Source organism: Stigmatopora argus, chromosome 13 (assembly GCF_051989625.1).
Source record: "Stigmatopora argus isolate UIUO_Sarg chromosome 13, RoL_Sarg_1.0, whole genome shotgun sequence".
Taxonomy (NCBI): domain Eukaryota; kingdom Metazoa; phylum Chordata; class Actinopteri; order Syngnathiformes; family Syngnathidae; genus Stigmatopora; species Stigmatopora argus.
The window spans coordinates 9932767-9947770 of NC_135399.1; the positions used below are offsets into that span (position 1 = coordinate 9932767).

Consider the following 15004-nt stretch of genomic DNA (forward strand, 5'->3'; position numbering starts at 1 on the left):
TTCTGGGATTGCCACAATCCCCTTTAGGAAACAATCGCGCAGCCCCGGTTTTGGGACTGTCCCTATTGCAAAATGGGGGCGTGGGGACAGCCGATGGTCTCCCCCTTCTTTTCCCAGCCTCTGCAACCTCTGCAACGGTGGGAACCAGTTCCTTTGCGCCGGGCTATATTTACCAGCTCAATCTAAAGGGCCGCTCCCCGGAGACCCGTTGCCGTCGGGGCTCGGCCAGCCACGGAATGTAACCCGGGACAAGATGGAAAACATCTGGCCAAGGGCTGTCCGGCCGGCCCTTCGTCTAGTTATGAACCACCAGGAGTTTGCTTGGAGGACAGGACGGGCCTCTTGTTGATAGTATGGAGGGCTTAAAATCCCCAGAGGGTCTCTCTGGGATATGGATAAAATCTTGTTTTGAGCTGATTTCGAATCATGACGTGCGGCAAAGCATTTACAGATTTAAACCAACTAGTGAAGGGCCTTTTTTGAGCCTCTAAATAGCAAATGTACTCGTATATCTATTATTTAGTTTTTAATAGAAAAAGATTAACTTCCTTTTAATCTTTTAACTGAATTTTTGTATTCATTTCTATTTAAGAATGAGTAAGCGTTCTCAGTTTGATGGTTTAAATGTCAATTTTTAAAAATATTTGGGGAAAAAAAGGAAAAAAAAATACTTGGTTTTTCCTCTTTGAAAGGGAAAACATTTATTTTCCTATTTGAAATATTTTAATGGTTGGTTTTTCATTTCAAAATGGAAAGTAAATACATTTTACTATTTATTTACATTAAAAACTATTTGAACACAAGAATATTCAGATTTCCTCCCAGCCAAACTCTCCCGATCAAAATTTTTTTTGGGGCCGAAAAAGCAATGTGCAGCATAAAATTGCATATGGTAAAATTGGAAATAAATATTTCTGAAAGCACCCAAATAATCCGAAAAGGCCATCCATCACTCGAGACTAATTCACGGTCCCTTCGTGTGCACTGAGCAAATTACACCAACAGCCGAGCCATAAATAACAGCACAAAAAAAACCACATCCCCACGCTAACCTTTACTTATTACTGATCTTTATTTAATATTTAAAAAAACAACATTGCTTGTATATGTTACATTGAAACTTTTACGCGTTCCGTATCGAGGAACAAAACGTTTTGAGGCACACAAGCGGCTGTAGACACAAAACAGCCAGGAACAGATGTGAATTGAGCAAAAACAAGAGAAACGAACGTCTCAAAAAAGGAGTAGTCTCAGCATCATAGGTGACATTCAAAAAGTACACACTACAAAGCAAAGTACTGGACCGAACCACATTTCCCTTTCAACAATATTCCTCAACTCCTCTTCCAGAATATCCGAAAACTAGATCAAACTTGTGATTCGTCGCGTTTGGTTATTTTCAGCAAAAAAAAAAAATCAGCTTAAACTATAGTTGAAAAAGCTGAAATTTTTACAACCGAGGATAGCGAGACCCTGATTGGTCCATGCGAAGGCCACACAGCTTAAGGCCGCGCCCGATGGCACGTACTACCGCTTAGCCGCGTAAAAAACAACAAAAAAGCGATTAGTACAGAGCAAATATTGCACACGGAAGAAATATCAAACGGGAAAGCTTGGAATGGGAAGCGCGCGAGCTCAGAGAGCCGGAGTACCGTCTCGTATTTGTCGGTATTTTACCCCCATGGCTTGAGTTTTGTCGCGGATTAAATAAAGCTTGCCATGGATCACACACTGGCTATAATAGGGGGGTTAAAACCCCCCAAAAAGGTATTGATCACGTGTGCAGCGTCCGCATGCGAATGTGGTCCCCATTTCTTCACTTTTTTTTTTGGCAATCACTAAGAGGGGATCGTATCCACGCCACGTGACAAGTCGTTGGCACGTCGGAATTATAGGAGAATGAAGGAAAAAAAAACGTTGCTTTTACAATAATCTCACAATTCAAACAGCACACAGGCTTTTTCCTTTGAGTTAAACCGTTAAGAAAATAATACAGCTTACAATCAAATTCTTTTTCTGATCATTCTCAGGTTTTTTTTTGTTTTTTTTTGGTTTTACCAAAGTATAAAAGCAAGTGCAGTATTTAAAGTTCCTGACACGACAGCTCCCACAAGTCATCGCGCGTTTCAAGTCGAAGCGGCTTAGAAATGGACGAGTCGGGGCCAGTCGGGGCTCGGACCGTCTTATCTTACCGCTGTTTCAGGGGACTAAAGTTGCCATTCCAGGCCGAGTGAGCATCAACACTTGCAAAACTATTCTCTGACTGCTAGTTATTTTCTCATATTTCAACAGCATTGTAAGCTCATTTCTCCAGCCCTAATTTCTTTGCTGCAAAAGTGTTAGCCATCTTCCATCTATGCACACAATTCCAAAGTTTCTTTGGCATGCAACCCAATTCCAGGCTTAAAATTTACAAATATACGAATGCTTGAGTCGCTTTCAGAACATCATTTCATCTTTTTTCTTGCACTTCTAAAAGATTTTTTCCTGAATTTCCATAGCGCAATTTGAAGGCTAGAGTCTTTTACTAAAATGAAGAAAAATAGCAAGATGACTGCAGTCTTCCTAAACCAACTAAAGCTTTTTAGCAAATTTCTTTCCCTATGATTAGGTTTTTCTTGGTTGCAAAAAAGTGGCACGTAGAACTAACCTTTACCCAAAAGGGAACAAAAATGCAGCCCATTATCTCACATCATTGAAACTTTTTACCAAAAGTCTCGAGACCAATTCCAGGCTTTCTTTGCCACAAAAAGTGATACAAAAGATGCAGCAATAGTCGAGGGCGGGGAAAAAAAAGTCAGATAACTGCACGGTAATTCTGCAAGATAATGGTACTCACTTCAGTCTGGAATTAGAACAATCTAGCAAAAAATGTTTGGTCACTATGCTGAGGCCGGTACCGACACCTCCAGCAGACGGTTGTTTTTGCGCTTGCAGGAAACGCCGTTGCCGTTTTTGGGGGCTCCTTGGATGAACTTGACGCATACTTTGTCCTGCTTGAATTGTACCAAAAACCTGAGGGGGAAAAATAAAGTTCTGTTGATGCTTGCATTATGAAAAAAAAGTGCTAAACTAAAACTTCATGGTAAGAATACTGCCAGCTATATTTCCCCGAATTTCACTGTAAAAAATGACTCAAATGAAAAAACTACAGCAAAATGCAGTAAATAACTTGATTTACACAAAATGGTGGTGACATCACTGTGCTTCCTTTTTTAATTTTAATTCTACCCCTTGTGAAAGTGTGGTTTGAACCTGTTTTAGTTTGATTTATTTAATAAAGAGTCAATACATATTAATGACCATATACATGGAAAACAGTGTAGGAATTGATATTTTGTCTTGCACAAATAAACTTACTGGATATATAAAATAATCCAAGGGGATAAATTGAGTTTTCTTGGTTGCTATATTTATTCATGACTCTTGTGGATAATATTCATTCATAAAAAAAACTTTAACCTCATTCCAATGCTCTGTTTTAACAAATTAAAAGGGGATTTCAAGTTGTCGTTTGCATCCTTTGATTTTTGAAAAGTTTGGACACCCATGTTCTACACGTACAGCATTTTTAGTAGCATTAGTGCATCTAAGCACAACATTTCATCTTTCGACATTTATTTGATGGTTGTCTGATCTATTACCATGACTTTTTATTGTATATTTATTTTTTATGTTTTAGTATAACCACAGCTGCAACGCCTTTTTTGTGTAAACCTAACATTTTTTTACAGTGTGCAGTGGAACAAAATACTCAAAATATTTGGTTTGCTTATTTACATTTTGTTGCCATATAAACAAAACAGACTGAACTCACTCGTCCGTGATGTCGACATTGAGCTGCTCTCCTTGGTCGGAAGCAGTGGAACCGATGTGGTGGATTTTAGTGATAGTCTCGATCAAGTGCTCGCTGCTGAGTAAAAAGTCTCCTTTGACGGCTGACGCTGAGCCCTGCGGACAAGTTAAAAGACAAACATCTCTCAGTGAGCCCTTTTTCGCAACACTGATTCAACTCAGTTTTTTTTTTGGTCTGGTCGCCCTCACCTCTTTGAGCTTGAGAGCAAAGAAACCATCGTTCTGCGTGCTGACCGAGACGCTGGTGAGGTCCGGCAGAGCGACGCTGGCCTTGACCTGGCCCGTTTTCTGGTCTGCCAGTACGACGTTCTTCTTAGTCAGCAAGAGGATACGAGTGGCTCCCTGAAGACGACAAGATGGTTAAAACGGTGGAGAAGGGAAAAAAAAAAGCCAAATGATGAGCTGTAGCAAAAAAAAAATACAAGTGGGCTTTAAAATGAAACGTTTCACTTTCCAAAGGCAGCCGATGCCAAAATATTTCTTACTTTGCCATTTGCTCTGTTAATCTTGTTGACCACATCTGCCAACAGAACCTTTTCCTCCACTGAACTATTGAGTTTCTGGTACTTGGGGTTCTTGCCGATCTCCAGGTAGTCTCCTTTGAAGGGTTGGCTCACGCTGAGGCAAAACACGCCCATGTACAATATTGCTCAAGCATCAGCGTGAAGGACACGGAGAACGACACAATTTTTCCATACCTGCTTGGGTAGAGAGACTTTTTATCCTTGAAAATCTCACTTGCCTCCAGCTTCTCTTCATACACCGCCTTTTTCTCCTCGGTGAACTGGTTCCTGTATTTCTTGCACTGAGCAAAAAGAGGGAAGGGCAAAATATTTCACAGAAGGGATTCATATTCTGTAGACTTTTTTTGGTTTTGGTCTAGATTTAGAATTCAATTCCTATTTGCATTATTCACCACCAGCCTGTTAAGCAATTGATTGTGATAGACCAGGGGTCGGGAACCTTTTTGACGGAGAGAGCCATAAACAATTCATATTTTCAAATGTTATTCCTTGAGAGCCATATTCAAAATTTAAAAGGAAAAATACACTAAAATGTGTGCTATTTGTAGTAATGTCACAACTTTTAAAGTACAAACGTTCTCAGAGATCTTTTGACAACATTGTCTCGCTGTTGCTAATCAATGATAATCAATGGGAGTATGCATGCAGAAGAATCTAATGTTTAAAGCCGCACTAGAAGTAGTGTCGGCGCCACAATGATCACATAACGCTCCTACTGATGCATTCAGGACTGAGCTCTCAACAGCGGTTACCATATTTTACTTCACATTTAAGCGGAGAGCCTATCAAAAGAGCCACATATGGCTCCCGAGCCATAGGTTCCCTACCCCTGTGATAGACGTTCAATTCATTTAAACTTGAAAGGCGAGTAGTGAGCTAAGGACACGTGGCTTAAATGTATTTTTTTTTTACCCACCCTCCAAAGATGGAAAAGTGTCTTTAGTTCTGTGTGGGGTCCTTCCAGGAAGTGATAAGGCCGGGCAGACCAGTTCTTGTCAATAGGTGACGTTGAAGGCAAAGTTTTCTTCAGACCAAGAAAGTATTTCTGCATCTGCACAAGATATTCACTTAAAGTCTTTCAAGACTTGAACCTATCAGCTCCTCATTTTTGACAATTGACTCACAATTCTCTGTATGGTGAAGTTGTAGATCTTTTTCCCTGCATTTGCCCTGAAGAATTTCCTGTACTCCCTGCGGACCTATCAAAGACACGCAAAGAAAAACAAAAACAAATCATCTTCTGATGTGCCTTCATTTGACATGAAACGGATGGGAAGAAATGAAAGTAGTCACTCGGAGCCGCTGCAATTACATCAAAACAAATCCCCCCGATGGGACAGTTAATGGCATTTATGGCAAAACAACCTTTACGCCGACCTTAATAGTGACAAAGTGTGTTGTGAACAGGTGCAAAGTGGGTTGTGGTGTGCTGGGTGAACAATTAGGATGATGAGAGATTAACACCGCAATGATGTCCACGTGGACACTTTCAGACAATCCCCACAATGTCACACACTAAATGCACACCTAGAGGAAGAGGAAAGGACAGGGTAAACACAAAACAACTTTACATGGGGTTAGTCGAATAGACAAAAAGACAGCAACAGGACACGGCCTCAGCCCTGTGAGTTAGACGTTCCTCTAACATTTTGACATTTTTACTCATTCATTGCCCACACGTCCTCCCAGTCCAACTGGGTAGGTACGACTATTGCGGTCAATAAGAGCAGATGAGGTAAAAATTTAGCTGCCGGCCAACGGTGAGTCATGCCAGAATTGGAGGGCATTGGAGATCCTTCAAATTATCCACATACAAAAATCCTAAAACCTGCATTTTCGAGTAAATCAAGAGTAAAAAAAACAAACACCTGCATTTTGAGAGAAAACCAAGACTAAAAAAACCAAAAACCTGCATTTTAGAGTAAACCAAGATAAAAAAAAACAAAAACCTGCATTTTTAGAGTAAACCAAGGGTAATACAAATATTACCATTGTAAGATGAGCTAATCAAGCCTTTGACAGTTTATTATTTATTATCGATGTACATCGATCATAAAAGCCGATGTGAAGGGTCTTTTTTCAAGAATTCTGAAGCCAAATGTCCTCCAATTCTAGAATGACCCCCAACTTTTTTTGTTTTGTTTTTTTACAATACATAAAAGGCGGCACACCAATGAAACTTATGCCATTCGGAATAAAGTGCAATGTCGACACTAGGCAGAGACCGGCTTCCTGAATTGGAATGGAGACAACTGAAGAAGACATGAGCAAAGATGGTGGGGGTTCTGTTAGTAGTCGGGAGGCTCGGTCGGTGATGATTCGGCCTGAGGGCTTCTCGGTACCTTTAGTCCCTGCCAGCAGGCCCAAATCACAGCGACGGCATGCTTACGCCTGGCTTCTTCCTTCAATCTCCTCAGCTCCCTGCGAGCCTGTTTGTGGGATGGGCCAGGACATATAACAAGGGGAAGGTAGGGAAGAGGGTGGGAAAAAAAACAAAAAAACCAAGCAAGAGTAGATGAGCAGAAGAAGAGGGCGACATCAAGATGCCCAAAGTAAGCAGACATCAAACACTGCAAACACACACGCACACTACACACAAACCCACGTTGAGGGCAAACCCTTCACCCTTCAGAAAGAAACACTTTATGACATTCAATTATTTTCTCAGGAGTTTCTATAAAAGAAATTAGGATTTTTGTCGTGGAGAGAGAATGTGAGAGAAAATATCACCTGAAGGCTTTCAAACTTCCTGTGGAGAAATATGTCGGCAGCACAGCAATGCAAAGGCAAAACATGCATTGGCTACACGGGAAAGTTAGCATGCGGTCCAGGCAACACACAGCATGCAGGGCTTAGTGTCAATGAAACTCTGCTGAAAACACTAAATATCAAGAAATAAAAAGTCAAAACATCCCTGTTCAAATGCCTGTGCTAACAATGACACCAGCTCAGCTGAGCACGGTTCCAGTTGAGGGTAAGATAGGGTTTTGACACCAATATCTAACGCACAATCCAATGAATAATTGAAGTTAAACAATAAACCTGCCATAAAACGGTCGATGTTGATCTATTATTCATTTGCTAGCAACACTACTCGGGCACAAAATGCACATTTTTACGTTTTGGGGCTGCCAAAAATGAAAACTAACATTTCCTGTCCACAAGACTTATTTTACCCAAGTAATAGCTGCTCATTTATCACTTTTAATCAAATTATAACAAGCACTCACATCACAGTGCAGCAGAATGACAAAAAGGGGCAATAAAAAGATCTACTTAAATAAAAGCATAAAATTTCGAAAGACGATTTACTCATTGAAAGTCACCTAAACAACTTTGAGGATTCTTGACATTAGTATTTTTCTCCTGTTATGTCACAAAATTAAAAAGACTAAGCAGGTCAGAAGTCACAATGATGTTAAAATGGTATGAAATGAATTATATTGCTCTCCTTTTTTAATGTGACTAAAACCTGGCATTTGAACAAGGGTGTGCAAAACACTTCTGTTGGGTTGGTGGGATGAGTTAAAAAAAAATCATATTGATATGATGACATGGGGAGTTGTTTTTGTGGGTGATGTTAATGGAGGCGACCAATCAATAAGTCAATCTGACAGGCCTCCCAAATACCTTGGTGCCTTGCCAGGCGGCCCAAATGACCGAAACGGCGCGTTTATTCCTTGCCTCTTCCTTCAGCTGACGCAACTCCCTTCGTGCCTGACAGAAAGCGGTGGCAATTGTGGAAAAATTCAGTCACAGGTCATTCAATTTGTCCATAAACGTCATGACTTTTGGAACCAGGTTAATAAAGGACAAAAACAGACACACAGGGTGATGAAATGATCTGTCTAGAGCAAATACCTCACAAAAAGTTATCAAAGAATCTCCTATCCGTGGGATTGGAGACTTTGGAATATGATAATACCGTGACTGATATGACTGATATGACTGATAATGTAAACACTGATAAGACATAGATCCTTCCCAACCAAGCACCATTAGCCTTAGCGTATTCTATTTGAGCACCTTTGCTTTTGCCAATGTATCATTGGAACTTCAATATTGAGATGAGAGGTTCGTCATGATACGTTAAAGTGGAGATAATGTACATGTACATATAATTTTTCACTTTGAAAGATATCACACCATTTAGGAATTGATGTAATGTATCCTTTACATCACAGAGCATGACAAACTAGGGCGAGTGATAACAGAGGACGCTGAGTGAGTGTTACGAAAAAAAGCTAAAGGGCAGTTTCACTTCACGTAATGGTTGTTAGGCATGACAAGACAGCCGAGACAGCTACACACTACAGAACAAGCGGGTGCAAATACCTTGGTTCCCTGCCAGTATGCCCAAATAAGTGTCACAGCATGTTTATTCCGCACTTCTTGTTTTAGACGTCGCAGCTCCATTCGAGCCTGGAGGGACGTGGCGACGTTAGGTAGGAAAGAGGAGAGAGCGTGACAAGAAGGGAAAAGAACAAATCCACCAAAAAGTCAAGACAAAGCCGAGTAGCGCTGACGTGTTGGGCAGAAGAGGCAGCTTCAAACGCATTAGAGAGAAAGAACAGTTCCGTAGAAGTGCTCGGGACGATGAAAGGGCCTTGAGCTTGCAATCTGTTGACACGAAACGACAATAAATGCAGGCGTACCTGAGTGCCGTGCCAGTAAGCTGCAATGGTGGTCACCGCCTCCTCGCACTTTTTCTGATGTTTCAGCTCTCTCAACAGTTTGCGTGCCTAACAAAAAGATTTCATTTGAACGTCACCCTTGTGATGATAAGCGGTACATACAATGAATGAATCAGAACAAAACCAACGGCAAACAAAAGTAAGATGAAAGCCCACCTGCCATCCTCGAGTGTACGACTGCACGACAGTGGTGGCGCTCTTGATCTTCTGGTATTTCTTTTGTTGCTATTAGTTGACAAAGAACAACAATAGAGCACCTGTTAACACTTTAACGCCGCAATAGATGACGTGTATTGTTTCCACATTGCAAATGTGAATGCATACTTCTTACCGCATAGCGACGGTACCATGCCGCCACCACAATCTGACTCTTTTTCAGCAACAAAAAATGAGTGCAACACTTCCAGCCACGGTAGATTTTCTGAATGAGCGTAGCCAGGTCTTGCAGGCATTGCCTCCTCCTTTCTTCTAAGAAGAAAAGCTGGAAGGAAAATGAAAAGAACACAATTAACTTCTATTGTTTTTCACTTTTAAAAAGGCCAATATCCTTCCCCCATCTTCATTAGACGGGAGGAAGGGTTATCTCAGAACAAATATTGATTCAGTGATATCAAGGACAAAGTCCATGTGCCACCTTCTCAAGGGAAAACAATGCAGTTCTACCGCTTTGTCCCCAAATGCAGATATCTAAAAGATGAGGCATGTTATGTAACTTCCGTGATTACATTGAAACAACACGTTTCCAAGAATTTAGGTGGACATGAAAGCCATAAAATGCCGCACGCTCGAGCAGTTAAAGTGGCAAGTCAAGATGTTCATTTCCCATGCAAGACGCGACGGCTAAACGGAAGCATGTGTTTGGTTGAAGGCGATACATTAAGTGTGCCTGTCTGTATGTGTGTGGGGCACCACCCCCTTACACAAACATTATGTAAAAACAACAGAGAACGACCTTTTAACAATCACGAACATATGGCAAAGGACAAAAAAAAATACCGTCCGTGGATTCCTGATGAAGATTTTCGAGCGGCCATAAGAAAATTCATCAGTTGGGACTTGAAGATCTGCCATAAGGACTTCGACTCCCTCCCTATGGGATAAAAAAAAAATATGTTAAAAAAAGCTTGTTGTATATGAAGCAGAGTGACCATATTACAAATGAACAGAAGCAAAAAAAATAGTGACGAAAGAGAGTGTATGCCGAGATAGGAATGTAATTTAGCAGCAAAGCGGGCCCGGCATGAGACTGCTTGATATGGAAGGCAAAGACTGATAACAAAATGCCTCTGCATGTTTTTGTGTCGAGAGGGGACCGTTCCATTTGAGCAGTAAGCAGTGTAATGTATGTGCTTATGTGAGAGCGCTGAGTGAGGCTCTATGAAATATGCCTATTCACACCCTGAGAAAATGTGCCGTGAATTGTCGCTGCAAAATAACAAACTTCTCTACACGCAGATATTCAAGATAGTTTCCATAAATTAATACGTTTTAAGCATCTTACAACACCGTTCAATTGTTTTCATTGACGGCAATAAAGATCCAATCCATTCACACAGGAAGGGCTGAAAGCCAAATGCATTAAAAGACAGCAGTTATTAGATAGAAAAAAACCATGGTAGGGAAGAATGATTATTTCCTAGCTTGCCATTCAAACCTAATAAACCGATATACTCGTCAGCGGAAGTGAACATGAAAGTTAATGACGGAATCCAACCAAACTGCAGTTGGTGATTGTTTCCCATAACACTGGGGGGCACCTGCATTTCACACTTAACCATTTGCCAACATAGATAAAAATTGTGACTAATGTTCTGCATGATAAGTTAGGAGAAAATGTGCCTTCCCTTTTAAAACAATGCATTCTCAGGAAACATTATGCGTCATTATACAAGTCTAAGCAGATTCCTCATCTTGCAGCTGCACACAATCCCACCTGGGAGCTGACCACTCCAACGACCGCCTATTAGCGGCGATCACACGCTCTTTCCGCCGGGAGTAGCTATAAGCTCACTGACTAGATTTAAAGTCCACTGCTGCTCATTTCAACTGAAAGCCTCCGTGGGGTTCTGACAAAGGTCTCGCTAACGGGGGCCCTATGCCCGCCCCTCGCCCTGCCTGATAACTACTAGCGGTGAATAAACATGACCATTACCTGGCAGGCCCTCTCCAATGTGGCCACGTCCGTTTGCAAAGCATTTTGTAGCGCTCCAGGCAAGGCTCGTACGCCTGGCGGAAGGCGTAACCGGCTCTTCGTACGCGCACGTTCTCCATCAGGCCTAAGTAGTTCACTTGGTGGCAAACCAGCGATTCCGTAAAGATGTGAGCTGCCTTCTTATCATTTGGCTTGATGCACCTGGATACACAGCAAGGTTACGAAAGCTGCATTGTTAAAGATTTGTTGGCGCACGCACAGAAGAGCTACCGGATGTAGTTGGGGTTCTTGGTCTGAAGGTTCCTCATTAAAGTGCCCACTGATGCTTTGAACTGGGAGCCGGCAGTGGGCGGTCGTTTGAGGTTGACTTTGCCAGGGTTCCCCTCAGGGAACAGCAGTTTGATCAGACTGTGGCTGGCCTTATACATGGCTTGCGACAAGTCCCGATAAAGTAGGTCGTTGTTCTTGTCCACAAAGCCTTCAACGCAGTACAGCACCTTGACACAAAGGGATTCATTATTATTTTCTTTTTGGTTTAGGCACATGTAAATCTCAGTCATTTTCAAAAATTAAAAATGTGTTGTTTTCTGTGCAACTAAATCGCAGCAAAAAAATTGTAATGCAATTTAAGGTTATAGCATAAGTTATACATAAAAAAATGTCATTCTTTGACTTCTGCATCCGGCAAAACAAAGGGGGAAATAACAGTTCATATAACTATGTTCTCCTAAAAATTTTAGACCACTTTTTTTGTCCAAAGATTAAAGAGAAAAAAATCATCTATACACACACTTTTACACATTTTTTAAATAAATGTCTAAATTTTTCTGGACAAAATTGTATTTAAAAAAAAAAAGAAAATGCTTTTTTAGTCATTTTTTGTTAGTCATTACGGCCCCATAACAACTATGTGCCACGCAAAGAATATTAATTTGATACAGCAGGCTTAGTCCTTTGCCTAATTAGTTACAGCAACTTAATTGGCATCACTTTCAATAGCGATTTCAAAGCTGAAAAGCACCCCATCACTCGTAGTTTCCCCATCCAGTACCTTGCCGGCATAGTGCTGGATGCGGAAGCAGCTGTGAGGCAAGCTGTGGTCGGTGAGGAACTTTGAATTTTTGCTCAGACGGCTCTCAAAATGTTGGTGCTCGGCACAGATGGTGTTGAGTTTATCGAGAAATGTGTCGTCCGTCACGGTTCCGGGACGAAGGCACTCTTCATCCAACATCGCCATGATGCCGTTTTGGTTCTGGTGGTAAACAGACCAAAAAGCGGGTTGGCATTCCATTGAAACACTCAAGAAAAATAATCACACGGACCATACAGTGAGAATATGACTTACATTCTCAATGAGGTCACAGATAATGGCATTGTTGAAATATTCAATGTTAGTCCACTCGATGCCCTGCAACAAAAGGAAATTGAGGTCGACTTTAAATGGCTGGACAACAAAAAACAAAAACAAAAAAGGATTTAATTACAGTCACAAAAAAGAACATTCCTCCCAACATGCTTTCCATTACATTAGAGTAAACAATATCCGTATGGGAAAAAAGTGGGGGGGATTGTAACCTTGCTGTATTGTTACTTTGGGGACAACATCACATTTCCAAGCAACAGCAAAACCTGCTGCTTTTGTGGCTCTCTAAATCACAGCAACTAATGGGCTGGGAACAGCTTTAGTTGATGTAAGCAATGTGACAGATATATTGAGGGCGGGGGCGCTGCAAAGCAGGCGCGGCTCCTACTGATGGACGATCAGCAAAATTCGGATTGGTGCGACTCTCTTCTGTTGACGGGGCCTGTGGTATTTTCCCAGGCTGCACACTGGAGAGAGGCCAGAATATGAGCGCTAGTGTTTGTAGGGACGGAGTTTAGGGGTCAGCACTCATGCACACAAGGCTTTGAAAACAAGCAGATCTTGACAGTCCACAACGGGGATCATTTTCTTGTGGTGGATTGGGGGAGGGAGGGTTGCGTAAATTGAAAGAACAGTAATTAATTTGGGCCAGACAACAAAATAATACAGTTTAAGTCATATTGCTCTTCCTGATTAGCCTCCTCACGCAATCCTTAAGATCATAAAACAAAAAGGACAGAGACATTTTCTGAGTAGTGATATTTATAATGGAAAAATATCAATCAAAAAGTACCTGGCCTTCATGTAAAAAAAAATATTGACCTTTGAACCGAATGTCTCTGGCAAAAGTTTAATTCATTAATTGTAAAATTAAGTCAAATTAGAATGTATGTGTTTAGTCAACAGCATTGTATTCCAGAAATATACCATGAATTGTCACTGTTCTCTAGGTCATTTTTGTTCAATGTTTTTGCCATTTGTAAACTGTAACTGTATTTACAAAGACGTGTGGATGATACTTTTAAAATGAGGCATGGCAACACTTGGGCACCTGATCTCAAGAGATGGCGAATATGTATGGATTAAATGTCTTTTGATAACTTGCCTCTCTGATGTACTCCTCCTGCTCCTCACGCAAGGTCAGCTCGATGAAGATCTGCTGCAACTTCTCATTGCAGTAATTGATGATGAACTGTTCAAAGCTGTTATCCTGTACAAACACGGAGATATTCTTATTTACTAATACTAAAAATGTGAACATGTTTGGTTACAATGCCATTTTTCCTCTAATAATATTAGCCAATCCTAAAATGGGCTGCCTATGCAAAGTAAACAGTGAACTACAACTACTATTCCACATCCTATTGAAAAGCAGATGGGATGAATTAACAAGGAACCACTCTGATATGCGTGTTAAACATTTACAGGCAATTATAACTGTGGTCAATTATGACCCATTGAATGGCACGTCATACTTCCTGGCAGATGTCTTAATCATGCTGCCTGTTGGGTGAAACATTATTTGCTAAAGCAATAAAATGGTTAGAAGTGCATTTGGTGTGAGAGCGAACAAGTGAAGGGCACCGCAAGGTTTCTCAATGACAAGGAAATGGGAAGACAAAGCGAAAAATAAATAAAGTAACCTGCTTTTCAATGCATTTCCCATTTCCCTTTACAAAGTGCAGTCACCTTCACCGCTAAAATGCACTGGCTTGTTTGATAGCAAAGCAAGGTGAGTGGCAGCAAACAAGGCTGAAATCAGAATTTTCAGAAAAGAAAATCTCACAAACCAATCTTCTATTTGCAGGGAAACCACACAATAGATGCCAATGACCAACTAATGCAAATGTTAGTTTGCTTCTTTAAAGTCATGTGGCAGCTTAGCACACTCTTCAAAGGTCTTTTAGTAAGCGCGGCATAATTAGGAGGATGAGAGCATGCGGGAAGCACAGCACACAGCGGGCTGGTGTTACTTACTGCATTCTGGTGACCAAGACACAATACAACAGTCAAGAGGAGAGGAATGGCTTGAGAGTAAGTGAAATGAATGAGAAGTGGCATGACAAAAGACATGAATGGGGGTATTCGGGCAACTACATTTATTCGGAAACGGCACTACGAATCTCTCACACTTCAATTCAGTTAGATATACGTACACAAACTAAGAAACCATCGTAATGTCCGAAACTAAAATATTGTTAAAGTCTGCCCTTTGTTTCAGTGATGCAAATGGTAATAAAGCAAAATTAATAAGAGGTCAATGGAAAAATGGTTCATTTTTAGAACAACTATTGTTATATCTATCACCACCAGTGTCGAGCAATGAATGAATTGGCTTCAATCTATTTTGGCTGTCATTCCACAGTCGAACTCTGGATGGCGGCGGCGTGATTATACGCTTGCTGTGAAAGTGACG

General features: G+C 41.1%; 1 protein-coding gene across 6 annotated transcripts in view; it reads right to left on the reverse strand.

Annotated features, from left to right (window-relative positions):
* Positions 1-1053: 1053 nt before the first annotated feature.
* myo1b (myosin IB) overlaps positions 1054-15004 on the reverse strand; it is a 35393-nt gene continuing 21442 nt past the window's right edge. For 2 of the 6 annotated variants that reach the window (XM_077616463.1, XM_077616462.1), the window contains exons 14-32: positions 13694-13798; positions 12571-12633; positions 12277-12477; positions 11496-11722; positions 11226-11426; positions 10070-10163; positions 9405-9554; positions 9230-9298; positions 9035-9121; positions 8715-8801; positions 8010-8096; positions 6722-6808; positions 5504-5578; positions 5296-5430; positions 4554-4660; positions 4341-4473; positions 4045-4197; positions 3818-3951; positions 1054-3015 (exon numbers count right to left, since the gene is read on the reverse strand). In XM_077616463.1, the coding sequence (XP_077472589.1) occupies positions 2883-3015; positions 3818-3951; positions 4045-4197; positions 4341-4473; positions 4554-4660; positions 5296-5430; positions 5504-5578; positions 6722-6808; positions 8010-8096; positions 8715-8801; positions 9035-9121; positions 9230-9298; positions 9405-9554; positions 10070-10163; positions 11226-11426; positions 11496-11722; positions 12277-12477; positions 12571-12633; positions 13694-13798 (2328 nt within the window). In that variant the 3' untranslated portion in view covers positions 1054-2882. The remainder of the gene's footprint in view (positions 3016-3817; positions 3952-4044; positions 4198-4340; positions 4474-4553; positions 4661-5295; positions 5431-5503; positions 5579-6721; positions 6809-8009; positions 8097-8714; positions 8802-9034; positions 9122-9229; positions 9299-9404; positions 9555-10069; positions 10164-11225; positions 11427-11495; positions 11723-12276; positions 12478-12570; positions 12634-13693; positions 13799-15004) is intronic. The other 4 variants (XM_077616464.1, XM_077616465.1, XM_077616466.1 and 1 more) reach the window with 4 other exon arrangements.